The sequence below is a fragment of the Protopterus annectens genome, chromosome 1.part0 (assembly GCF_019279795.1).
Source record: "Protopterus annectens isolate FY-2018-M chromosome 1.part0, PAN1.0, whole genome shotgun sequence".
NCBI lineage: Eukaryota > Metazoa > Chordata > Ceratodontiformes > Protopteridae > Protopterus > Protopterus annectens.
In genome coordinates this window covers 772,169,777-772,195,815 of record NC_056725.1, presented here as the reverse complement: position 1 = coordinate 772,195,815, position 26,039 = coordinate 772,169,777, and the positions used below count along the sequence as shown (strand labels likewise).

The 26,039-nt window shown below is 37.8% G+C and overlaps 1 protein-coding gene across 2 annotated transcripts; it reads left to right on the top strand.

Moving 5' to 3' along the window:
• Positions 1–25,638, top strand: LOC122794456 (delta-like protein C). Of its 2 annotated transcripts, XM_044062864.1 has the most exons (9): positions 2–352; positions 3,011–3,259; positions 4,344–4,401; positions 17,270–17,524; positions 18,055–18,416; positions 21,411–21,627; positions 22,121–22,784; positions 22,897–23,011; positions 24,616–25,638. In XM_044062864.1, the coding sequence occupies exons 1-9, from the start codon at positions 302–304 to the stop codon at positions 24,619–24,621; spliced, it is 1,977 nt and encodes a 658-aa protein (XP_043918799.1). In that variant the 5' UTR covers positions 2–301; the 3' UTR covers positions 24,622–25,638. The 2 variants fall into 2 exon arrangements, with proteins under 2 accessions (XP_043918810.1, XP_043918799.1); XM_044062875.1 differs by lacking the exon at positions 3,011–3,259 and having other exon boundaries at positions 1–352.
• Positions 25,639–26,039: the final 401 nt, after the last annotated feature.

Below are 26,039 nucleotides of genomic sequence, written 5' to 3'. Positions count from 1 at the left end.
ACTTCATTTGTAAGCTTGCCGTCGTAATTGCTACAGAAGCAAGAGGTGCCAGGAGCAGTAGCAACTTAGCAGAAATAGCTCTTCCTCTCCTGACCACAATCAAGCAGCTGTAAACTCAACTGGGGGTCTAGACTCAGTCTTCCAAAGCAGTACCGGTTTCTTAGAGCGCATTCTTTAGAGAAAATCTTTTAGGCGCATCGTTTGGAATTGGCTGACATTGCATGTGAGCTGGAGATTTTACTGAACGACACTGGATTTACCCATTACTCTATCAAGTGTTGAGCGGACTTGAGCATCCAAAATGTCATCATCTTTGGTTCTGTACTTTCTTCCCTTGCTGTTTGCACACCGGGTAAGTTGGAAAGCTCGTCTTTATGAATAAGCAAGGAAACCTCCGCAGCATTATTATATTAAGTTTTTGCAACTGTTTACACGGACCGCTAACTTCTCTTTTCACTGGGAGCCCTGATACAATTATTTGCACCGTAGTGCTTCTTGGACTACTACAGGGACATGGAAGTGACTTGCTGAGAATCACAAGGCGAGCAAGGATGGTATGATTTAATGTTTTTGGATTTAAAGAAAAGAGTCATACAGTAGAGGTCAGAGTGCCAACTAATGGACCTACGGACCTCTGATTGGAATACCTCAAACCATGCTTGCATGCCCGGTGCATTTTGAGCGAGTCACTTACACCCCGTCTAACACCACTCTACTTAAAAAAATATTCCCATTAAGAAAGACAGCAACAGAATGACTGGCAGTAAATGGACCGACACCCCTGGCTTTGAATGGGGAATAATTTGTTCTCTTTTTGCAAATAAGCCTACTTGACTAGTGTTTTCCAAAAACAAATTATCTTTTGTCAATATCATGGAATTTCTGACTCGTACTGGGAAGGCTGAGCTGCCCATAAGGCTGTCCAGTACCATTAGTCCTGTGGGCGACGTTTCATTTTATTGTACCCCAGGACACAGAGAACTAGGCCTACCAATCCCAGCCCCCCCCCCCCAAAAAAAAAAAAAAAAAACAGGGCAATAATAATAATAACTGAGCACAGTAAACTCTAAGGTTGCTTTTTGTATATATTCTTTAGTGAGGTCCTTTTCCTCTCCCCCGGGATTTCACTAAATGTTCATTACACATAGAATCCAGTGAATTACTGTGTGGTGTTTGTATGCAGTTTATAATGACCTCTCAACAAATATAATGTGATGTGGTTTTGCAATGAAAACATAACTTGGTTTTAACGTATACAATACCGAATTATAACCTGGAATTAAGCATGAGAATGTATAACCTAACAGAAAAAAATATTGGAGTAAACTGGCAGTCTTTTATTTTTAGACTTTAGAACCCAGTCTTGTAAGTGTAGTCATTTTACAAGGAATATTACGAACCAAACAGAACTTTGTGGCAAAACTAAGACACTTGACAAATTATTAGGTACTGTTTGAAAGAAAAAAGCCGGAGGCTTGTCTCCCTTTTTTATAATTCTCAGTGTTTCATCTCTGAAATGAGGAGCATTGCCACACTTGAAAGATTAAGGGGGGCGCTGGCGATTGTAATGATTCTGACTCGCCTAACAGTGGGTTGAGCTGGCTGCCATAGTTTTCAAAGGTTTTTGACAAGTTTACTCTGGGAGTTGTGTGGAACTTTGCACCATTTGAGGAAGGGGTCATTTTAAACGTGCACTAATCTTCACAATCACCAATTCTGCTATGCAAGTCATTCTGACTATTTTCTGTAGGAAGAGCATCTGTTTTTTTTCGGGGGGGGGGGGCTCGATAAATTATATCATTGGTTTGTTTAGAGAAAAAGCTTCTACATTTATTTTTTTTAATTAAGGGAGTCCAGTGTCTGACTTTATAGTATACAAACATTGGAACCGGGGAGCATAAGTCAATAATAACTCATGATTTTTAACTGATTGAAGTGTTTGGTTTGACTTTATGTTTGCAAACAGTGAAACAGGGTTTAAGAAGTAAATCAGTTCTATCCCTGATCCTTATGGCAAACTGTTTTAACCTACTCAAAGTTGCTCACTGCCCAATCGTTAAGCACATGCAAGAAACACTAAATATGCAAATCGGCCATCAAATAAATTAAGTGGGCACAGCCACGTATATGTTATGTTCGTTGGTTTACTGGCAGTCTGTGGTGAGAGGTTAAACCGAAGTACCATCCATACCTCTGCACCGTCTCTGGTTTAGCTTCGTATTTTTTAAGAATATTGCTTTTGGGGCTTTGTCACTCGCCCCATTATTTATAGTTTTGCCCCCATTTTTTTCAGCAAAGAAGTTGAGAGCTGTGGTCCTATCTGTCTGAGTTGGTGGTAGCTCAAGTAGATAGATTAAATACTTATTGCAACGAGCATGGGAAGTTCCCTGATGCCCTGGCTAAAATTTCGCTAGTAGTGTGAGTACTGCTTCGGGTCTCTCATGAAAAGTGACCACTAGTTTAGTGGAACTAACCCGGTCGATAAAAGATAGATAGATAGATAGATAGATAGATAGATAGATAGATAGACATTTACAGACATGAAGGGCTGTAGTACTTGAGTTTTAACACATCCCATGGCTCTCTAATTGCATATTTAGGATTTATGCCTTAGAACAATTATTTTTTTTGGGGGGGCGGGCGCAGCTTAGCTAAGTGCACAGTTGTGTTTGTCTAAGCTATATTTATGGATGTTGGGACAGATGCTTTAGGCTTTGGGGTGACTGACACTGTTGTACCTTGCGGTTGACACTTTTCGAAGCAATACCCTGCTACTATTTTATCACAGGCTGGGAAGGGAATCTTTATGTACGTTTTTGTTTTCCTCTTTGATATGTGTTATAGTGCTCGTCATATGATGAAATGTTGAACGCCAGGAATGTTTTTCTAACACTGTTGTTGCTTTAATGCCAGTTGTCATTGCACCGATTGCCCTCATGTTACTTATTAATGGGTTATGTTGCACACTGTTTAAAGGACACGACTGTGCGTGTGTGTTTTGTTGTTGCAGGTGCAGTCAGCCGGCAAGTTCGAGCTCAAGGTACACTCGTTTGTCAGCTCGCGCAGCCTGTGCTCACTGCTGCCTGCCCAGCGGGAGTGCCGCCTCTTTTTCCGGGTGTGTCTAAAGCATGCCGAGCCTGTCATCTCACACGATCCACCCTGCACCTACGGCACTGGTGGCACCGAGGCAATCGCGCCAGACAAGGACGCCATCAAAACAAGCGCTCCCATCCGCGTGCCTTTCAACTTTAAATGGCCGGTAGGTACCTAGTCTGCCAGCTGCTGCACACCTGGAGCTGGCAGCGGGACACTAGCAATCTCTTTCAGGGCAACGTCTTAAATGTCTAAGCAGCTAACTCAATTGCAATGCATGTGCTCGAAAACGTAATCATTAAATATTAATTGCTATAAAATTAGATAGTAGCACCCATGCAATAGTAAATTTGTGTCTTTTAACGTTAAGAACACTAGTACTACCTTGAGAGTTGATGTTGATGTAGTGAGTTTACTGCTACTGGATTACTATTTCATACGTTTTCACTGAATACAAATATTTTAATACTTTAAACAAGCAACGGTAATATGTTTTAAGAGTATGGGAACATGTGTTTTAAGTTTCCTTTGAAATTGTAGTTTACTTCCATGTTTACAGCACGGCTTTAATTCAAATTTGTTCTTAATTTGGGACATTGGAGTTAAGCAGTACTTTGGGGTTAGTTCATTACCTTATATTTGCAGCATACCTCTCAACTCTCCAGATTTTCGCAAAATGTCCAGATTTTTACCTCATAGTTTTGGTCTGTTTTTTACAAAATTGTGTTTTTCCTGGACAAATTTGTCAAATTGGTGGGGATTAATGTCAGAAAATATTGACAGACGTTTGAATCTCAAACTTCATACCTTTCAGAAAATTCATGCTAATGGAAACCCTATTATTGTACCAACTTTCTACAATTTCAAAATAAATTATTTAAAAAGTCCTTATTTTTAGGCCTTTGTCTCTCCATTATTTACAGCTTTGTCCAGATCTCTTGCGCTAAAGGTTGAGAGGTATGCTTTGCGGGCAATACACACTTTAGATTTAAGCAGACTATGGATTTGTTAAATGTGCATTTTAAAATGCAGAAAAGCTGCATAAAAGTGCATTTGCTGCAGTACCTGAAATGAACACAACTATCAACTGGTATCCCACGGCTCCTAAAATGCTTGTCTACAGTTGTTTGATAAATTAATATAGTTGTTACTGTTCAGTTTATTTATTGCCAGTTACAACGTTTCCTCAGCAATGTCTTGACGACATCAGTGACGCTGATCTGTAACTGTTGATCCTGTTTACTTCCTAGGGGACTTTTTCTTTGATCATTGAAGCCTGGAACACGGTCTCTGCAGACCCAGCAATAGGTGAGTCTGCTTTTTCATTTTTCCTGCTGGGGGCGCCAGCGTGCTGCTGACCCCCCGCTGTAGTTGTGTGTCCCATGGTGTTGCTGTGAAGAAATGCATGGGTGGTAATCCAAAAAGCACGATTTTGATCCACACATATTCTAAGGTAATTGTCTCACACAAATATATGCATACAACGTGGTGTAAAACAAGACAGAATAATTATTTCAGATACGTGACTGGACATAAAGCTGTGACCAAAATGTACTTCACGAGGAGAAGGAACAATATATCAGCCAAAACATTGGTCCCCAGAAAACAGTAGGGCTTACTTACTGGTTGTTGCACAGGTTTTGAAACATTGCTTTGCCTGGCTAGTAACGCTATCTATTCACCTTTAGGCAACTTTTTACGGGTCCTTCTTTAAAGTTTGAATTATACACAGTAGTAAATGCTTAAAACAAAACAGGATACTGGGGCAGTCATAACCTGCTGCTTTTCAGTTATTTGGCCACTACACGGTCTATGGATACCGAAGTACGTTCACCAGAATCGCAATCCTAATTATAACGATGCACAGTGAAGACACCACTCCTGTTCAGAGGTGTTTGTTTACATGGTAAATGCTGCGAAACCGCTATCTAAGTTTTTGCAAAGGCGGCCCACAGTCTTAAATTATACTCAACGTTACAAGTTAAATTTAATTTCCTAAACTTTATCTTTAAGCAAGGTGAATTTCTAATTACCTTTTTCCTTGAGAGTCACCGCATTAATTGGCATATTTCGATTGAGACTACATTTGATAATATTTCATCCCATGATTCTATGCTTGGGCTTAATGGCATCTTATTTTCACCTGATGAGAGTCTGGTAATGGTTAAAAAATGCCCTGTAATCATGCCTTAAAACCGTTTTTCATGTGGGTCATGCACGCCTGTTTTTGAGGAGACATCTAGTACACGAATTTAGCTAGAGCATAACATAAAAATCACAGACAGGAAATGCTAAACTAGATTAATATTTTCTGTAGACCACCTTCAAACTGCAGAGTATGCTTTGTTGGGTTGACTGCACTTATGCAAGTCAGCTGTTACTTGCTGTATTTTTGTTTCTCCTCATGATCACCATCTTTGCGTGGGTTTAAGATATATGTAGGGCATTAAAAAAACTGTGCATATTTCTAGAAACATGGCCTCTGACAGATAAGGACCCCACATAATCTATTTCCTTTAGGATGTGGATAGATTTTCGAGTAGATGCAGTTTGATTCACAGTTCAAATTCTGGCTTCCTTGAAGCATACTTAAGTCTGTTTTTCAGCTAGAGGAAATCACTTGTTTTTCCTGAACATAAAAGGTATTTCCTTTTCTCACGGTGTGACCTTTGATTTGGAACAATATGTAGCATGGGATCAGGGATGCAGCCAGGGCACATGGAGTATACATGGAAGCTTGCCCCATGTAAACATGCTTTCTTTGTAAATTACTTGCTTTTTATATCACTTATTTTCAACTGGTAGTCTTGATCCATCCATTGTGATGGGCAGATAGCCATTATTGATGCATAAATTCGATGAGATTATAATGCACCACTGTGCCCTGTCAGATCACATTTGCATTCAGCTTAGAATGAGAGTAGTGATAATCCTTAGTAAAACTGTTAGTGACTAGTTTGCTGTGAATTTTGCAGATTTGTTTTCCTATATATCTGTTACATATTCTGTAAAACGTGCTTGGTGAGGTGTAAGCTAATAGCTGAGATAAAATTGCCTTACAGTATGGAATTTAGAGTGTCAGATCCTGTCTCAGATATTAAAAACATCAACTAATTAGGAAATTGTAAATGGAAAAACATAATACCCATCAAAAGGATGATTCTGCCATCAAAGTATTCACTTCTTGCCTTTTTTATCCATTCTGTTTTACAGCAGTTTAACAGCAAATAATATGAATATTGAGTACATACAGAGCAAGGTACACCTAGAAATGTATGCAGTAAAATGTACAATTTGAAATGCATACTTGGCTCTCCCACACCTACCCTTGCATGTAGCATTAGTTGAAGAGATTAATTCATACCAAGCTTTTCATAACTATTAAATGCTATCATGTGCCTTTTCTTAACAGTTCAGAAACCTTTGACATGCCCCTCGGCTTTCTATAACCATTTATTTATTTGCCCACAATTTATAATGGTTACATTGCACATTATTAAAGATGTAGAAATAACATTCAGAGCTAAGCAAAAGCTTAGAAGATTCCTGGACCAGGGCTGTCAATGACAGTACTGCTGTGAATTCTTAGAGTCCAAAATTGTTCTCAGTCAATCAGTTTGCAAATTTTGAAAGTAAGAATCCCTTAGTTTTAGGTGTGGGGTACACATGTAATCCGTATCAGAAAAGAAAAAGAAAATACAGAAAGCAAGAAGAGAAACGTGAAAAAAAAAAGATATATATAGGGTGTATTACAAGCACATGAGACCAATGTGGTTCGGGACTTAGACAGGCTTCTTGTAGCTCACACAGGCTGCTGCTCATGCTAAAACTGACTATTAGCCAAGTTTAAGCAAGGTAAGTGCGACAGCCATGACAGGGAGTTAGAGGGGGTGGGAGTATGATTTAGCATTTCAGGCAGGAATTGAGAAGGGGATTTGGGTTTAGGGAGCTGACTCTAGGATTACGTGTAGGGGGGTATAAAGTTACCATGGTCTATAGGTTAAGGGATCAATCAAGAACTTTTGAGTAATGGAGGGGGTAAAGTAGGGAGTGATCTGGGAATTTGGGGTCAGGGAGCAGGAGGGGAGTGTTACTGAAAGGATTAACAAGCATGAATTCAGGTTAGGGTTAGGGACTGGGTGTGAGAGGTTCAGGTTAGAGTTAGGGCTGTAGTAGGGCTATGCTGTTCAGCAGGGTTGGTGGGAGCATTAGGTGATCATGCTAGTTAGGACACGTGTGACTGAGCGTGTGTCATGATCTACTTATACATGAACACCTGCAGTAGATAGGTATGTTTGAGTGCTTAGCAAGTAGAACTAAGGGATGCATTTATTGAAGTTCATATATTTTAATTAAGAATAAATCTGGGATGAAAATGGGGGAATTTTTATATAGGTGCATATGTCACTGGAAATAAGGCAGAGCTATAAGTTGAAGAAGTGGTGGAACTATACTTTAAGAGACCCTTAGACAAATAAAGGAGACTGGAATCTACAACGGAAGGGCTACAAGTTACTCTAAAATGGAAGCTGGAGGATACAACGAATTGTACAATGGAACTAAAGATAGCACCGAGAACAAGGTCCTTTTGGTAAAGGATTGTTAAAAATGAGATATGAGCTTAATGAGAAACAAGAAAGGCAGTGTGTAATTTATTACAAACTGCCCAGCAAATAAAAAGTACAGATTGACTGAGTGCTCAGCTATGCAGATCATGTCATAAAGATACATTATGGGACTGGATGGTGTCTATTACTAAGTCTAGCTATGTCCTCCCATCCTTTACTTCTTTCTGTAATATACTTTGAAAAAGAAACTTCATTTCCCCTCTAAATGTGTTGTGCCAAATCTCTGTAATTTGTGCTTGTGCCAGCCTTATGTCACATGTTATTCTTCTGCTTAGTTTGCCTAGTTTCTTGCACTATGCATCCATATCTCCATGCCCTCTCTGTTGCACACTTTGTATGCCATCTCTTTAGTCCTATCGCTAGCTTTTTGTTGTTGTGAGGATGTATGTTTTCTCCTTTTTTCTTTTTTTTTTTTTGTCTTTTCCTCAATTCCTTGCCCAGAAGCTTGAATACTTTGTCCATGACTCATTCCCATAGCATGGTCAGACCCTTGAGTTACCTGCATTCTCCTTATTCATCCTTGCCTTTTCCCCATAGATAATAATAATTCAGTCCCCTGAAATGTCATACCATTGTCTTTTTCTTTGTTTCTTGCACTTTTCAAACTCCTATTAATACAGTGGCATGATCACTGGTGGATATTGGTTCTTTCACCTGAAGAATCTTGACCTCTGCCTTGGTTAGTCCCAAACACAGCATTTTATAATTTCTGGTACTTTCTTTAGTAATTGGATGAGCCTCTCCCATTACAGCATTTCAGTTAGTGGCAGAGTTTTGCATGTAAATCAGATTTTCCCAGTGTCCTCCTGACAGAGTGAGATGACCTGGAAGTATAAATCTCCTTCTGTCTAACTTCATTATTCTGTTAGTCGGTCTTTCATCCTTTTCCATTGATGTGTCTGGCAGCTGATATATACATAGATCCAGCCCAGAGATGTGATTACCTGAAGAATTACTACAGTGTGCAAAACCTTGTATAATAATAGAATTGTCATTTCTTTGAAACAGAGCTTTTTCTTTTAATTTATCCATTAGCTCAACATTTACTCACCTGAGCTGCCATTATATCTGTATGCATCAGTCCATTATGTCTCACCTCCTTTTTTCACTAACTCAACCAACAGGGCACTTAACTTGGGTTCTTACCTTTGCAGTCCTCATATCTACTTCATACCTGACTTCACAACTGATTCCTTCTACAGATTGCCTCACTGTCTTTTTCCATTCTGCTGTGTTATTTCTAAATCCGCTTCACTTTGGAACCTCAGAGTGCCATTCCTTCTTGTCACTGGACCATGATTTAGTGATACCAGCAATAGCCATTCACCAGCCTGCATCACTGCTTGCAACTCCCCATCTTCTTAGCCTCCTTACATTGTACAGTAATAAAGCCTATGCATACCTTAAGCCAGTTATGTTTGCTTCTCTGCGATGATAATTACAGACTTTATCCCTTATTTGTGTAAATATTCACTTCTTCTTTACCTTTCAGTTATTTACCCATCCCATTTCCATCCTAGTTAACAGACGCAGTCTTGAAAATGTTTACTTCCACGTCAGCTTTTGCATGTCTTTCACCTCTGGCCTGTAGTTACAGCTGGACTCTGTGTCATGCTGCTGTCTAGAGGATGATGCCCCTTCTCTTCCTTAACTATCCATTTCACTCCTTAACTCTTATTTTCCATGGGCAATGGCCACTGGCACAAGCAGCATTTAGGAAGATGCTGTTTCCGTCTTCTGTACTGATTTGTATGTGTAGCCTTCCTGGTTCTGTTTGCTCTCACCTCATTTGTCTTCTCTCACAAGTCACTGATGTCTACCAGTACTTATATGAGCTTACCTTTTCCCTTTGTATTCACCTTAGCCACCTGTTTCCAAAGATTAATGTTTAAGCTTCAAGGTCAGATTCATTATAAGCAGAGCCCTCTTGTATCCCCCTTACCAAGATACTGAATCTACCCAGTGAATGGGGCTTCTGAACCAAAATTTTCTTCTCTGTTTGCAAACTTACAGTCTTCTTCTGTCTCACTTCATTCTGTTTGTTAACATTTATTTTGTATGCATAATTTTTTACTACATCTTCTATATGCTTTCAAGTGTACACACTTATCCTGCGTTCCTGTGCTACGCCTGACCCTTTACACATCCCTCCTGCATGTTTCCTGTGAGTACTACCCACTGCTGTCCTCATTCGTCTGTCTTCTTATTTCCTTTTGTCCCATTCTCCATCTGAGACCTTTTCCCATTCCTTTTCATATGTTCATATTGATTCTCTGTTATCATCACCACCTGAACCTTTCCCTTATGGTTAACTCTTTTTCACTGTAGCTTCTAACTTTATTACATATCTCTTGCTTATCTTTTGATGTTATACATCTGTTCACTTTCATTTTTTTTGTTATTCCAATGTCTTCTAATATTTCCTTTTTCATACTACATATCCTTTCTTCCATGAAATCTCCACCCCTTTACTACTTTTACCCAGGTGTCCTGTATTGTATTCACCATTCAAACTGTTGGCATGAGAGGTACAAGGTTTTATGGAGGGACTAAAGGTCTGAAGGACAATTCAGGGGAAGGTATAAGTAAAACAGAGTTAAAGTACACATTAAGCATTGGCAGGAGTCAGGACGGAATTGTTACAGAATAAGAAAGTGCTCTACAAACATTTTCATTTAATTTTTTCATTGTGAAGGCTGACTGAACTATGCCATTTTTCAGAGGAGTGTCATCGGAAATTACCAGTAAAGTTAAGGAGAGTGCAAAGTGTTTCAGTATGCTGTAGTAAAATAAGAGCTGATGTCATGAAATGATGTTATTAGCACCATGTTATTAAGATCAGTCACAGGGATAGCAATTATGAAATTATCAGTATATAACTGCCAGTGAAGGAACAGAAATAATCATTAGAAGTGAGATCCAGACAGCATAAATCTAAGACAGTGCAACAATCATCATATGATAAGTCCTATCTTAAATACAGCAAAAAGGAATGTGATGCAAAGTCATAGCTTTCATTAGGGTTTTAGATGATATCTTTTCTCAGTGCCTCTAAGTGTTAGCATGATTCCAAACTAATGTGAATTAATGTTGTTGCATGAAGGAACCTTGTCAAGCTGTATGTATTCAGGATAATGACATGTTGACAGCTATTAGATTTCAAGCTGCATAGATACTGAGTAAATATTTTGTGGGTTTATCATCTTTGTTATCCTTTTCTGGAAGTTAGTATTCTATTTACTAATGGATTTTTACTGTCCATTGGCATGGTAGATAAAAGGAAAATGTTGTAGTTCAAAACCTATTAATGAGCAGTTTGATTCATTTTAGTACTGCTGTGCACATGGATGAGGTTAGAGTACAGATTACACAGACTGAAAGTCTGAAATGCTATTTTAATCCCCTGCTCCCAAAGCAGCATGCATTTGCAATGCCTTGCAAAAGGACTTGAAGATGTCTGAAGTGCTAATAGAGCAGGCTTCTGTTGGGAGAGCGTCTTGTAGCTGAAGAGATAAATAGCCATCATCTCAGACCAGTCCCAGATTTTAATGGTTTAGGCATTTTACAGAATATAAGAGACTGGCCAGGTACCTACATATATTTTCACAGTGGGTCATGATAGACTGATGAAGAAAAGGGACCAGACTATTTGTCACATGCAGTTTGATACAGGCAGTGAGACGGATTGTAATGTTGTAAAAGTCCTCTGCATTCTGACTTTTTTCTAAGACAACATGTGAGCTGCTGGTCAAGCTGAATACCAAGATACTGTATTTTACTGGTGATTTTATCATTAATGCCATTAAAAACTGTTTTCTTTGAGTAGGCATTTCTGTCTGAACCCCACTCAGCTGAGCTAAAGCGAATAACTTTGGTCTTTGGAAAAGTTAGGAGTGAGATATTTTTGGCCACTTTTTGAGTAGCTAACAGACCTTCAAGTAGAATTTTGCTGAAAGAATGGTGTTTACAGACAGAAGTGTACAAAGTGGTACCATTATTCTAATGTACAACTTAAAGGACAGTTTGCAAATAAAAGAGTTCTCCAAGAAGTAAGTCTTGAAGATTAGAGGTCAAGACACATGCTGCTGGCAACACTGAGCTCTTTGGTACACCCAGTTTGCTGACTAGAGGACCAGGTTGTAGCATTACTATAGATGATTAGGTCATGGTTTTATAAAGGTGTCACTGTCAGTTGATGAGCAGAAAGAAAACACATAGCTGGATCTTACAATGGTTCATTATAGAATCAATAAAGACCAGGACAGGATGAAATAATTATATACCAGTACCTTTCTATAGAGAATAGTTAGTTAGAGCTGCTCCAAGTTATTTGGCATCTAACGCCATACTGTCCGTGCTTCAAGTAATGCAAAGTACTAGAACATTCCATTGTAATGCACTTTGTTTTATATAACGTGCACTATGTGCAATTTATAAACTACTGTTTCATACCACAAATAGGCCTAAATCCTATATGCTAATTTGTGCAGTGGAACAGCACTGTCTGTGGGACTGTGTAATTCTCACTGCCATTATTGCAACACAAAGTAAATTCACCTACCATATTGCTAAAACTGGATACTATATCACCTCTCCTTTTCTATTGTGGATTCTTCAGACCAATATGACTTACTACTTGCTCTGATTTCTCTGTAGCATTATATATTTACTAGATTATATCCTTACAGAACAGATCAGTAAGGATTCCTTATGCTTTTTCACTGATCTGATACAGGTTTTCTGAGAAACTGTTTAGTCCAGTTCTTCTTATTGTAAAATCCAACCATAGAAAATGGCCAGTACACTATGATCTTTCTTGGATCTTTTTTCTTCTTTTGGCAACCCCAAAGAATCTGTAATTTTCAGTACCACATGAACATTAGTTCTGGAAGAAATTTCCTCATATTTTGTCTTTTTGTGTTGTTTTACACTGACTTTCCAGATACCAGCATTTGCACATAATTCCTTCTACTGTGGATCACAGAGTAACTGCTTTCACTGCCACTTGACATCATCAGTTTGTCTGTTTCAGTTTATGTCACACCTGAGTGATTACGCATACCTATCTGGTGTTTTCTAAGAAGCGTTATTACCTATATGCAGCAGGCCTTACCTCATTTTCTTTTTTTCCTATATGATGAGTGCATAGAGAACACCTGTAGTCAGAGCAGAGTTTCCCCCCATCTTTGTAAGAAGCCTGTGGTATGACACTTTCTCAAAGCAGAGGGATCACATCCTCAGTGTTGCCACTGTCCCCTTCCTTGGTGACCCAGTCATAGAATTGCATCAGTTTAGCCTGACAGCATCCTCCTGCTGTGATTCTATGATGGAGCTGATATTCTACTCCTGGACCCTTGTAAGAAAAGTCTTTCTCAGCACTGTCTGCCATGATTCTGTTCACTACTGAGGCCAGGCTAGCAGGTCTCTAGTTTCCTATGCTACTCATTGCTCTTTCCTTGTAGATAAGCACTTCTACCTTTTACCCCCATGACCACCATCTTTTCTAAGCGACCTGTTTAATCCTGTACCAAAGTGCTCTCTGTCCTTTTTTACAGTATCTAGTCATGCCATACCCTCCTTCAGCCCTGCCTGTACCTCTTCCACAGTGTCTTTTATCTCTCCATCTGTCCATCCTTCTGCTGTTATTATTCTATTGTTCATCCAACCCGCTATCCACCCTTCTTCATCCTCTTTGAAGAACATTATTGTGAAATATTCATTTAGAATTCTTGCTTGTTCTTTGGCATCCTTAAAGATGATGAACATCATGGAGCTTTTATTATTTTATTTTTCAATACAATCATATTCATACTCATCTTTATGGATGCAGAGACTATTTTATTGAAAAAAACAATTCAGAATGTGGTGACGTAATTAATGGACATGCTGATATTCTGCATGAAGTACAACATGTAGACAAAGGACATAATTACATAATTTTTGGGACAAGTACTAGTTACAGTTAATTAGAATGCCTAAGAATTGTAAAGCAATTAGGTATTTGCCAACCTGTTAAATTTAACAGTTTGATAAAAACAGCAATCTGTAGTTAGTTTATATAATTAAGTGTCCGTTTTTTTGCAAATTGTTAATTAACAGTTTGGCAATTATGAACTTACGTATTATCGCAACCACATTTTCAAGTGAATGGTGGTTGCCTTCCCTTGTGTCAGCTGGGACCGATTAAGTATGAAAACCCCCCAGACACATGTTTTCTTTAATGTGTTCTTGTTTTTAGGAAGGTTTCTCACTTTGGATAAAAAAAAAATTAAGGTTTGAAAGAATAGGTTTCCCCATTTACTGCCAGTGTCTCAAGATGTCAGTTAAGCAAGTTCCCCCATTCCACACTTAAAACATGTTCCGCAGTTCCTTTTTCTCAGCCTTTGCCCTGACAACAGAAAGCATCGGGAAACAAAAAGCCAAAGCAGTATACCCTGTCTGACTCCTTACAAAGTGATCGGGAAGGGTAGTAGACTGTTAAAACACTATCTTGGTGGATTTTTCTTTTTCTTTTTTTTTTTGGTTTGTAAAACGAGTATGGGTTTTCAAACGCTGCTTGCAATTTTTGGCTAGCTAATCCATTGGAAGATTAGACGTCTGATAGGAAGCAAAGACAATGAAGGGGATTTTCGAGTAGAAAACGGCGGCAGTACTGCAAAATCATTTAAGCATCTAATTAACCTCTCTAATGTCATTGATCCATAAAGTGAGACTAGCATTGGGGGAATGAAAGGAAGTTAGCAGATGCAAAAGATTTTGCAGTACTGCTGTTTTCTACTTAAAAAAAAAAAATCTCCCTTGATTGTCTTTGCTTCCCATCAGACATTCTTCTGATGCACGTAAAAGGGCAGAGAGACTGCAGCTGGTTTCTCCAGTCAAGTCACCGCAGAGTCAGTGAAGAAGCAGCGGAAGAAAATGGTGACTGCTTTACCAAGCCCTTTGTTTACAACCCAGCCTTACATCGCACCTCAAAAATGTTTGAACTTTCTTGTAAAACACATATCAGACAGACCTTACAAGGTAAAACCAAACGTCCGTTCTTCAATTTTACGTCAATTATTGCAGCATGAAAATGTGGTTGCGATAATACGTAAGTACCGAACTTACTTTACAATTCTTTAGAAGTTCTATTTAATCATAAGTAGCATATGCCCCAACAAAGATGCAATTGTGTCCTACCAGCACATTGCACTTAATTCAGGAATTTCATTATACTTGTGCATTATGAGAGTGTTTTTAAGAATTTAAAGTAATTCTTTTACAAAAGAAACTTGCTTTTCCCCAAAAGAGTATTTACAGGCGTGATGATGCCTACACCTCATGCTTACAAATACTCTTTCATAGAAAAACAAAGTTTTAGTTTGATCATTTACACACTGTCTTCAAACATCTCAATCTAGTTCAAAAAGTTTATCCCATTTCTTCTTGCTTTCCTCATGCACCCAAAGAAAGTTTTCATTCTTGCCCTAATGCTTGTGCTTGATTTGACCTTCTCCAATTTCCCATTTGCCTTCCCAACACTCTTGTGCCTTTCAAGCAGCAATATATCCTCCTCTTCATTTTTTCAATCTTTGTGTTTTCTTTCCTTTTCATTTATAACTGGATCCCTAGTTATCGAGACTGTCTTTCTCGTTCCATATGTCTTGGCTACTGTTCTTAGTTCCTTTTCCATCCCTGCCCCGACTGTCACTGTTTAATTTCCTGTAGTTCTAAAACTCCATTTTTGACCTTTTACCTACACATATCTCTTGCTATGAGCTCACATATCTTTTTTTAGTTTTCTCACCTGCAGTCCTTAACCTTGGTCTTTGCTGCTTCTCTCAGCGCATTTTGGATCGTCCGTGTATAATATAATGTTTTATGGTCACTGTTAGCTAGTGGAACTGTAGATATATAGATCACTGAGCGCATCCTTTCCTGATTCTAACAAGTACTTTTTACTCAAACCCTTTTAAGCGGAATATCTTACAAAGGGTCTCCTCCTGCTTTGGATGCAGGGATTTTCCTGTCTGATTATGGCAAACTGAAGTCTCCTTTTCCCTTTTTTTCAATACTTCACTGGTTCACTTTACCTCATACTTGACATTAGTGACCTATAGTGGGGCTGATAAACTGATTTCTTCATTTTTTTTCAGTCCACCATTGTGGCTGAAAAGTTTGTTGGTTACTCACCCACCTTCCATTGCGCCTGTTGTATGTCTATTCCTCCCCCTTACTCCTTACCTCATCTCCTCAATTTCTGTTTTCTTGGCATCCATTCCTTCCTGTCATTGTGCTGCCATCTCTGACCTGTCATTCCAGAATACACTGTACAGTGATATCATCATGTCCTATCCTGTCCCATCACTAGACCACATTTCTGTTATTATAACACATTAACCTCATTCTCCAGCATAAGTGGTAACATTTCCGCTGTCTTCCTTCTAAGGCTTTTCTAAGTATTCTGGCATTACTGATCACTGCCCTGACTCCATTTTCACTTTCCCACCTTCCCAGTTTTCCATTTCCTTGTCCTTTCTCCTGTCGTCTACCTCTATGATTCCAGGATCATGCCTTCTTCTATCCATTCTCATAGTGCACTTATTTATAGTCACTTATAAATCCCTAACCTTCCTTTCTATATTAGCCTTTGTGTACTCTGCCTGTTTTTCTACCCCACCGTTCCTAGTAGCCCCCTGCCATCATTCTTCTGGCTTCTAGGCATGGGTCAGCACTTGAGCATTGACACACACACACTCATCTGGGAGGAGGGAAGACAGTTGTTTTGACACTGAATAAAGATTTTGATTTTGTTCAGAATACATATTTTTATCTTAAGGTCATTATTATAGCATGCTATTTACATTTTCTGAATTGTGTGTGGTTAAAGGCAGAAAACAAAACATGGATACTTATTTTGTAATGTTTACTAAAGCAGACTGTATAACAGCAGTATGAAAATGCAATGTTCTTGACATGAGACAAGGTAAGCTGGAGTGTAGGTTCATTACCCCTTAAAAGGATTGGGGGGAATAAGGGCAACCCAGATATGTACTCAGTAGTATCTTATTAGTTTGTCTTTTCATTTCTTTGTAATCATTCACTGATAACTCAATGTGCTGAGTGAGACATCGGTGCGGGTTGCACTGAAAATAGGACTATGTTTGATGAAATGCTGTTCTGAAGATAACAGGATGTGAAATGGAGTACAATCTATCCACCAACTACACTGAAGCAGAAAACAAAAGACAAATGAGCTGCACGAATTATTATTGCATTTTGACGTGGACCAAATTTGCATTGGTTCTCCTAGATGGAATTCATTATTAATAGTAGGAGTTACGTTTTGTCCCAGTAATGATTTTAAATTGCGTCCTTCAGAAACAGACAAATTTGACACTATAAGCAAACATCATGAAAACTCCAGTGCAGTGTCTGTTGTACAGTGATCTGTGCTACCATGTTATATTTAGTAGTCTAGTGTATAGATATGAGTGCTCTGCAAAATAAAATGTGTGTTTTTTTTCTGGAACTAACATTTTCTTTTTTTTCCCTCTTGCATGTTACAGAAAACTCTAAGAATCTAGTCAGTCGTATTGCTACCCGCCGCAGATTGGCAGTGGGTGAAGACTGGTCCCAAGATGTCCATCTTGGGGAGCAGAGTGAACTGCGCTACTCTTATCATGTTGTGTGTGATGAGCATTATTATGGTGATAGCTGTTCTGACTACTGTCGTCCTCGTGATGACACTTTTGGCCATTTTACCTGTGATGCTGGCAACCGAATCTGCCTTCCTGGTTGGAAAGGAGAATACTGCACAGAGTGTAAGGGAACATGTAATTCTTAAAAACAGAATCTGTAGTTAGCTAGTCTGTTTCTTGGAAACATGAAATCTAGATGTGTGTAGATGACTAACTCATTATATTAAATTGTGCTGATACAAGCAAATCCTTGCGCATGAAAAGTAGCAATTTGATTAAATGTTAAAAAAACTTTGCTGTCTCTTTCCACCTCTTCATAGTAGTAGCCAGTTAAACAAGGGATAAGGGTAACCATAGAAACCATCTAATCCTTCAGATTTGTTGTTAAGCAGAGGGAGTTTGACTGGGTCAGTGCCCCATGAAGGCAGGCTACACCCCCCACCTTAGAGATTGAGGGACCCTTTTGTCTTGCTGAACAATGGGTGAAGAGAGTGTGATCAGGAAGACACGCGTCTCTTTAATGCAGTCTGCCTTGTGTAAAGTGTGGCCATGTGTTTCTTTTGTTCAGAAGGGTTTGTGGTGGAAACCACCTGCTTTACTTCTTTGCTTAACTACTTGATGTATTAAACAAAATCTTTTTTTTTTCTTCACAGCCATCTGCCTGCCTGGGTGCAACGAAAGCCGGGGATATTGTGAGAAGCCAGGGGAATGCAAGTGCCGTGTTGGATGGCAAGGACGCTTTTGCGATGAGTGTGTTCGCTACCCAGGCTGCTTGCATGGAACTTGTAGCCAGCCATGGCAGTGTGAATGCCAGGAAGGATGGGGTGGGCTGTTCTGTAACCAGGACCTCAACTACTGCACCAACCACAAACCTTGCATGAATGAAGCGGCCTGTACCAACACTGGTCAGGGTAGTTACACCTGCACCTGCAGACCAGGCTTCTCTGGAACCAAATGTGAGATTGAGATCAACGAATGTGACAGCAACCCATGCAGAAATGGAGGAAGCTGCAATGTTAGTAATCAGTATCTTTTGCCTGCATTCAAAAATATTTCACTTTATTTCTTTAGGAGATTTAGATAATACTTTGTTATTACCCTCATCCATACATTGTCACAATCATTCATTTTTTTTGCACTTTATTGAAGAAATAATTATGTCATGTAACTATAAGAAACATATGGCTTGTAGAGAATTAGTACTCAGTATTTTATATTTTTATTTTATGTACACATTGTCAATTAGGATATTCTTACAAGACCAGTGACCTCTTTTCTAGGGAGACCGGAGGTGGTATTCATACCGACTAAGAAATTTGGCATGACTATCAGGGAAATTCTCCTTTTTTTTCTTGTAAGTACTGTTGTGTCTTTTGCATCTATCTGAGCTACCACCAGCTCAGGCAGATGGGATTAGCATCCCATCTGAAGAATGATATGCTTAGGAATGCAGCAAACCCTTATGCTGCACTACAGTGTCAGGATTTAAAAAACATGAACCCAAGGAATAGAACCTACAATGTGGTAGGTTTCTGGCAAGCAAAGATTACAAAATGAATGGGAGGAAATAGTTAAAATTGCTACCTGTTGATCCAATGACACTTAGTAGCTCAGGAAGTTAATAGAAAGTGATTTATAAATAAGTAAATTGAAGAAGTAATGGTTCCAAACACAGGCATTTGGGGGAATGTATGACATTCTTTGATTTTATATCCAAGATAGTGGTTATATTTCTTCCTTTAATCAGGAAGGCTGGCAGGTGATGGCACTGTGCTGGATTTATGAAGTAACTCTTTACCTAAGAGGTGGCATATCAGTGTTTGGCTTCCAGTACATCAGCGACATTGTCAGCTCTGTGGCCTTATCTCACTGGTGACTTTTACCTGATAGCTGTTGAAAGGCTGCTCAGAGGATAAATCCTCATTCACAGCAAGCTGAAGCATTAACTGTGAAGTGTATGTATAAGTAAAACTGATGCATCTCCAAGCAGAGCTGTTTTTTAAGTTTATCATTGCTATATATATATATATATATATATATATATATATATATATATATATATACATATATATATATATATGTATAAAACAAATGTTTTCTGCGATGCCATTTAACATATTTTCACATATGTTCTTTCCACATTTTTGCCATCGTACATACAACATGAAAGGTTGTTTTAAGCGTTAGTCATTCTACCTAATAATAGTAAGTGAACAGACAAAAAGAAGAAAAGTAACTACATCAGTATAACATGACTATTCATATTTAATTTCTTTATGTTAAGTTACATTTTTGTTTAATTTCTAGTGAAAAGGCTCTAATAATGCTTAGTTGTTGAAATTGGGACATCACTTAAGTAGCTCTAAAAGTTATTTACTCTATTAAATATCTTGAAATTAATTTATTCACTCTATTAAATATCTTGAAATTCATTCTTGAGGATGGATAGAAGTTAGATGATAAAACAGTAATACTGCATTTAACAACTAGGAGCACTACGGGGGCAGCTTATGACTTTGATGAATAACTATGTGGAGATATTTAAGCTAAGATCCTACAGAAACATCAATGATATTACTAAACACTTGCTTTATAAATATACTAAACAGTGTGATTTTGTTTATACATTTGTAGGCTAGAACATAAAACAAATATATTCCTTCACTGAAGTGACTGCTTTACAACAAACCAAATGTTAGTTAAATAGCCTGAATCATACTTTGGAGTGTCATACTATACTTTCCTTAGGCAAAATGTTTATTCGCTAATACATGTCACAAAGCTGTATTGAGAAGCACATACTGTCAGCTTTAACCAAACAGTATTATGACAGGGTAATATGGATGGGGTAGCAGCTCGATTTTCACAAATGAATAACTAGCAATTATGACTGCGAATGTATAACTGAACATAAATTTGTTTTGTGTACAAATGCTCAAAAACATAACAACAATGTGGTTGTTACTTTAAAAATACCTAAAAGAGTTTTATATTTTGCGATTCTTAATTAATGTTTTCAGTAATGGTAACAATAATGTTTGAGGTTAGCCATTAAGTTCAAGAAATACTGAACCAAACAATGGAGGTGATTTTCTAAATCTGAAATGACAGTGTAATATATTTTTTTTCACAAATTAAAAGACTGCCAGAGTGTATATGTGGTGCTCTGCATTGCCTGATTGCCATCCATATTATTTGCTTTACATGTCCATAGGCAAATACTAGGCTAACAGTCTGCAGGCTATTACAAGTCTAACCAATAACTAGAAGTTAGAAGCAAACTCTGTTCTTTGTATATCTGGGATAAAGACCTTAACCATTATGTTAACTCTCTCCCAGCCCTCATCTTTATTTAATTATTACTTAAACAAGTAATTTGCAAGTACAATATATTATTCCATAGAGCTGTAAATGGAACTTTTACTTTTTTTACTCTTCAGAAGATACGACCAGTAGTACTAGCACTTATCTTTTTGTCACACTAGGAATACTGAAAAATTAGTGACTTGAATTTGAATAGCATATACAAGCAGAGTTTCAGCAAATCACATTTTTATTGTCAACATATGCAGCATATCCAGTCACATCATTTCACTATAGCACATATGCTATGCTGTTAGACCTCCTAGACAATATTTAGTCAAAGTTCATTCTGGTCAGATTGCCATTGGGTTGATTAAAGCAGCCATATAAAAATGTGCTGCCAGCTTTTAAGAAAAATGCATGTACAATTTGCTGAGTTTCATAGGAAATATAGAAGTACATTACATTTATTATAACAAGTAAGTAGAAAGTATTTTCTAAATGCGCTGGAATGTAGTACTTATTTTTTGTTTTTGACTCTGTGATAATACAAACTAGTTTTCCTGAATGTAAAATGTGTACTTACAAACATGTACTTCTAAATGTTTGGTGTTAAACTAATAGAAGCACCTTTCTCCTAAGCTGTATTTTATTACATTTGGCACTGCTTTTTTGTCATTGTTTTCTTTTTCTTTTTGTTCTGCAGGATCAGGAGAATGATTACAGCTGCACATGCCCTCAGGGATTCTATGGTAAGAACTGTGAGATAAGTGCCATGACTTGCGCTGATGGCCCCTGCTTTAACAGTGGTACCTGTGTGGAGAAGAGCACTGGAGGCTACAGTTGCCTTTGCCCAGCCAACTACCATGGATCAAACTGTGAGAAGAAGATTGACAGGTGCACCAACGGCCCTTGCCTTAATGGTAATGACAACACCATTCTTTTAATTGCCCTACAAACAACTTACTTGTATTTGGTCTGGAAGAGCAATGTAGCACTGAAAGCCTGTTGTACAGTTTTAATTTATTAAGTTGTAATAATTTGTTTGTTAGCAGTATATTTTTTTAGTTCATATTAGTGACAGAGGGTGATGTGCCTGTTCCAGTTTCTGCCTGTAGTATGCTGTTAACAGGAAAAGAACTTAAACTGTAAGGCTAAGGAAGTTTGGCTTATTTGTTTGTTTTCTTTAACCCGGTAGGCACAATAAACAGTAAAAATATGTATTTTCAATCATGCAATCATACTTCCAGTTAGAGGTGATACTGTGAAATGTAAATTAAGAGTGTAGATACAATGATAGCAGTACATGAAGTGTAGATATCTCGTTGTTAGAAAATGCTAATAATTTATTTGAGTAATGAATCAGTCTTCTTATGGAGTCACACCTCATTTATGAGTCTTTTGTGTTCTTACTAGGTGGATTTTGCCTGGACATGGGCCGTGGAGTAATTTGCCGTTGCCGTCCTGGATTTACTGGACCCCGCTGTGAGATAAACATTGATGATTGTGCAGTAAATCCCTGTGCCAATGGTGGTACCTGTATTGATGGAGTTAACAGCTACACCTGTTCCTGTACCCTTGGTTATGGTGGGAAGGACTGTAGAATCCGCATGGATGCATGCAGTTCAAATCCCTGCCAGAATGGCGGCATATGTTATACACACTTCACTGGACATGTCTGCCAATGCCCTGCAGGTTACATGGGGTCAGTTTGTGAGTTTCTGGATAAGCCCACGGCTCGTGAAGATGTGCAAGAGAATCAATTTTCTGTTGCCCTGGCTATCTCATTTGCTCTTGGGCTAGTTACTTTGGCTCTGGTTGTTTGTGCCGCTGCTGTTCTATTGAAACAGATGAGGCAGAATCGGAGAGGTAAAGAAGACAGTGTCAAGAATGACCTAGAGACGATAAATAACCTAAAAGAGAAGGAGGCCTTTGTTATCTCCACAGGGCACTTCAAAGTCTCAAATAAAGATGCAGAGTTGAGCAGTGACTGCCTTACAGAAAAGTTCAATTATAAGCAAAAACTTTTGGATTATAACCTATCAGAAGAAGATTGTATCCTTAAACAGAAACGAGAGAAGTAAATGCTTCCTATTTATCTGAAAATAATATTATTAATTTGCATGAGTAGTGTAACTAAGAATGTTTTAATAATTGTTTAATGTATTTTTATTTTTCCTTTGTCATTGTAGCAAAAGATCAGAGAAGTCCTTGTCAAATCCAACCATTGGATATCCAAAAGAAGGATTATATCGTCCTATTTACGTCATCCCTGAACAGATAGAGCAGTGCATTTTTGCAACAGAGGTAGCATCAAGTTTTCATACATTGATTCATACTCCTTGGCTACTACTTGGTTATGGTAGATGAGGGTTTTATTCTAGGCAATGCAAGTTCATAGGTATCCTTTTATGCTCTAAGCAGATGACGGTCTGATTTCTTGAACCTGCATATTTCAGGTTGTTTTTTGTGGTTTTGTAGTTTATGTAATGTAACTTGTGTCTACACTTCACAGATTCACACACAGTTGCTTACGCATATTGTGCACCACACAAGAGGTAATGCAATTGTTTCTCAGTCAGTGTTTTTGATGTCCCAGCACTAACAGCCTTAGAGTAATTCTGATTTTACAGTATGGGATCTCCTATTTGGACTTGCACAGCAGTCCTCCAATAACTAGAGTCTAAACTAATTGTCTTGCCAGTAGTTAGAAACTAATGTCTTAATTCCGGAAACACTAAAGAAACTGGACACTGATATTGGATTAAATCATTTGTTGTACTGTTGCTGGTAACTGAAAGAAAATGGATGGTTTTCACAAAAAAAAAAAAAAAAAATCTTAAAATCCAATTTATGAGTAATACTCTAGGAAATCTGTGATTGTATTTAAGGTTAGAACCATGCTAGGGATATTGATTGATGGGACAAGTAATGCTGAAATACAATGCTTCACATGCTGACATGTTTTTAAGTTAATATGTTGTTACATTTTTCATGACACAGTTTGTAGAGTGATTGCAGTAGTTTCTGCAAAGAAAAGGCAATATAGGAATATATATTGCAATATACATGGACCACAATGCCACAGTGAAAAAGGATGTACACCATGCAGTCCAATAATAATTCCAATTTGGAAAGGCATGCACATATTCAAACACACACAATCACACACACACACACACACACACACACACACACACACACACACACACACACACACACACACACACACACACACTATGACCATTAGGCATCACATTTTTTAGTGGGGCCCTGTGATTTGATCCCAGAATCTTTCACTACTGTAATGTCCTTTTGCATAATAAAGATCCATTGAATAACATTGAACTGTTACGTCCAATAAGAAGTAAAAGAAATAGGCAGACTGAGAGCTGAACTTGACAAATGCATTAATGTTACATTTTGTAGTCTCACTAAGATCCTGAAATAAAAATCATGGGGGTAAGTGTTGTGTTACTTTCTTGAGATACTTGGTGTCCAGTTCCTTTTTGTGAATCGTGTTGTTTCAGGCGTTACTGTAGAAACCATCAAATCCCACAGTAGTTTATAATACTTGTTGAATTGTCCCTTTCTGTCATAAACAAGTTGTTATAAAGTAAACACAACTTTCTCTAGTCTTCCTGACTGTTCAGCATGAGATGTCTTAGCAATGTAATCCTGTGTGCATTTGTAGTCAGTCACTAAAGGCATAAACGGTACAAATCCCTGCTAGAGTGAATGACTTTAGAGTAGCAAAATAAAGTAGCATAGGATAGTCTTGTAAATACTGCTTGCATACCTTTGTGGCCTCCTAGTATGTCCCTTATAGATTACAGAAATTAGGCTACTCTTAAATGATTTGTACCAAAATGCAAAGGAATACAAATAACCTGCTGTTTTTTTTCTCTTAGGTTTGAAAATAAATCATAAAATTCTTCCCCTTCATGCGACTGCTAAGAAATGTTTACAGTCATTTGGACTATTAAGACTTGATGTATTTCTTTATATTTAATATTTATTCATGCTGCTACTTCATGGAACGGACTACTGTCAAATATCAAAAAGGATGTTTTAAACCTGGCTTTGAAGAGAAAGAAAGAAGGATGGCGGAGGCAACCTTTGAAATGGAGGCGTTTGAAATGAAAGCTGGGGATATTTGCACTACTTTTTGAGGATATAATTTCATATCTTTAGAACCAAGGATTAAAGAAAAAAAGGCTGGTCCTTTTTTGGTGGAAGTGCCATGAAATTGTGACTTTAGAGATAAGACAGACTAATACTATTTTTACCTGCGATACTGGAATCTCGGCCTAAAAGTGGTTGAAACATTTTCTTGTCCCCTTCCGTTGAGCCAAACCAGCCAAAAATGTACCTAACATAATAAATAAAAATTCTCAGGGGAATTTTTAGAGTTACTTGTAACAAAAAGTGCCTGATAAAATTAAAAGGGATGAAGACTTTGGTACTTTGTTAGAGCTTGAAAAGCAATTTTTTTTATTTGTGTATAGGAACCAATTCAAAATGAAACATCAACAGTTTAGGAATTAGTAGTAAAGCTGCAAGATGTGTTTCTGATCTTTCCATTCAACAGCAAGATGCCATAAAATTTGCAACTGGATTTGTGTTATCTCATATAGGTTTGTCACTTTCAGGAGTAAGTTTTGAAAATGTGTCTATATGAAGGTCTTGATTTATCATTGGAAGCAGTTTATCATAATGTTTTATTTTATTTTTTTTATTTTATGTCATAATTTAAAACATGCTACCTGTACAAAGCTTTGAAATACTTTTTTTTATATATTTAAGTTGTATATATGTATATTTATGAGAAGACTGTATATATGTCAGTGTTGTGTTTTATGTCTTTTCAGTCAGAGAAAGAGTTCAGAATTATATATTTTTTGCCAAATAAATCTGAAACCATTCTAGGCCGGTACTGTGTCTTTGCCATTTCCTGCAGTAGCTGGTGTAAGCTGAAGCAGTAAGGTGTGCCATGTATGTATTTTTCATACAATGCCAACTTATAGAATTTTTAGGACACTAAAAAGTAGATTAACTTGAAAACCTGAAAATGTGTTTTTTTTACAGGGGTGTTTTTGCTTTTTAACAATATGTCTTGTTGTCTTGCAAAACACATGCTAAGTCAGACAAATTTAAGCACTGTTTTAAATATTACAGCTTCCTCTGAGTTCAGTGAAGAAATGAGAAACGTAAATGTTTTACTTTTTTTGTGCAGAAACTTAGGTGACTATAATAAGTAGTAGGGGATCTGGTTAAACAGGCCTCTATACATAGGGGAGTGTTAGGTTTTTGCCCTGCATAAAACACTGATTTT

Excerpts from the sequence above, each read along its gene's own strand:
- LOC122794456 (XM_044062864.1), top strand. The coding sequence starts at position 302 with ATGTCATCATCTTTGGTTCTGTACTTTCTTCCCTTGCTGTTTGCACAC. Across the intron at positions 4,402-17,269 it reads CTCTGCAGACCCAGCAATAG|AAAACTCTAAGAATCTAGTC; the intron begins GTGAGTCTGCTT and ends TGCATGTTACAG. Across the intron at positions 21,628-22,120 it reads CAACGGCCCTTGCCTTAATG|GTGGATTTTGCCTGGACATG; the intron begins GTAATGACAACA and ends TGTTCTTACTAG.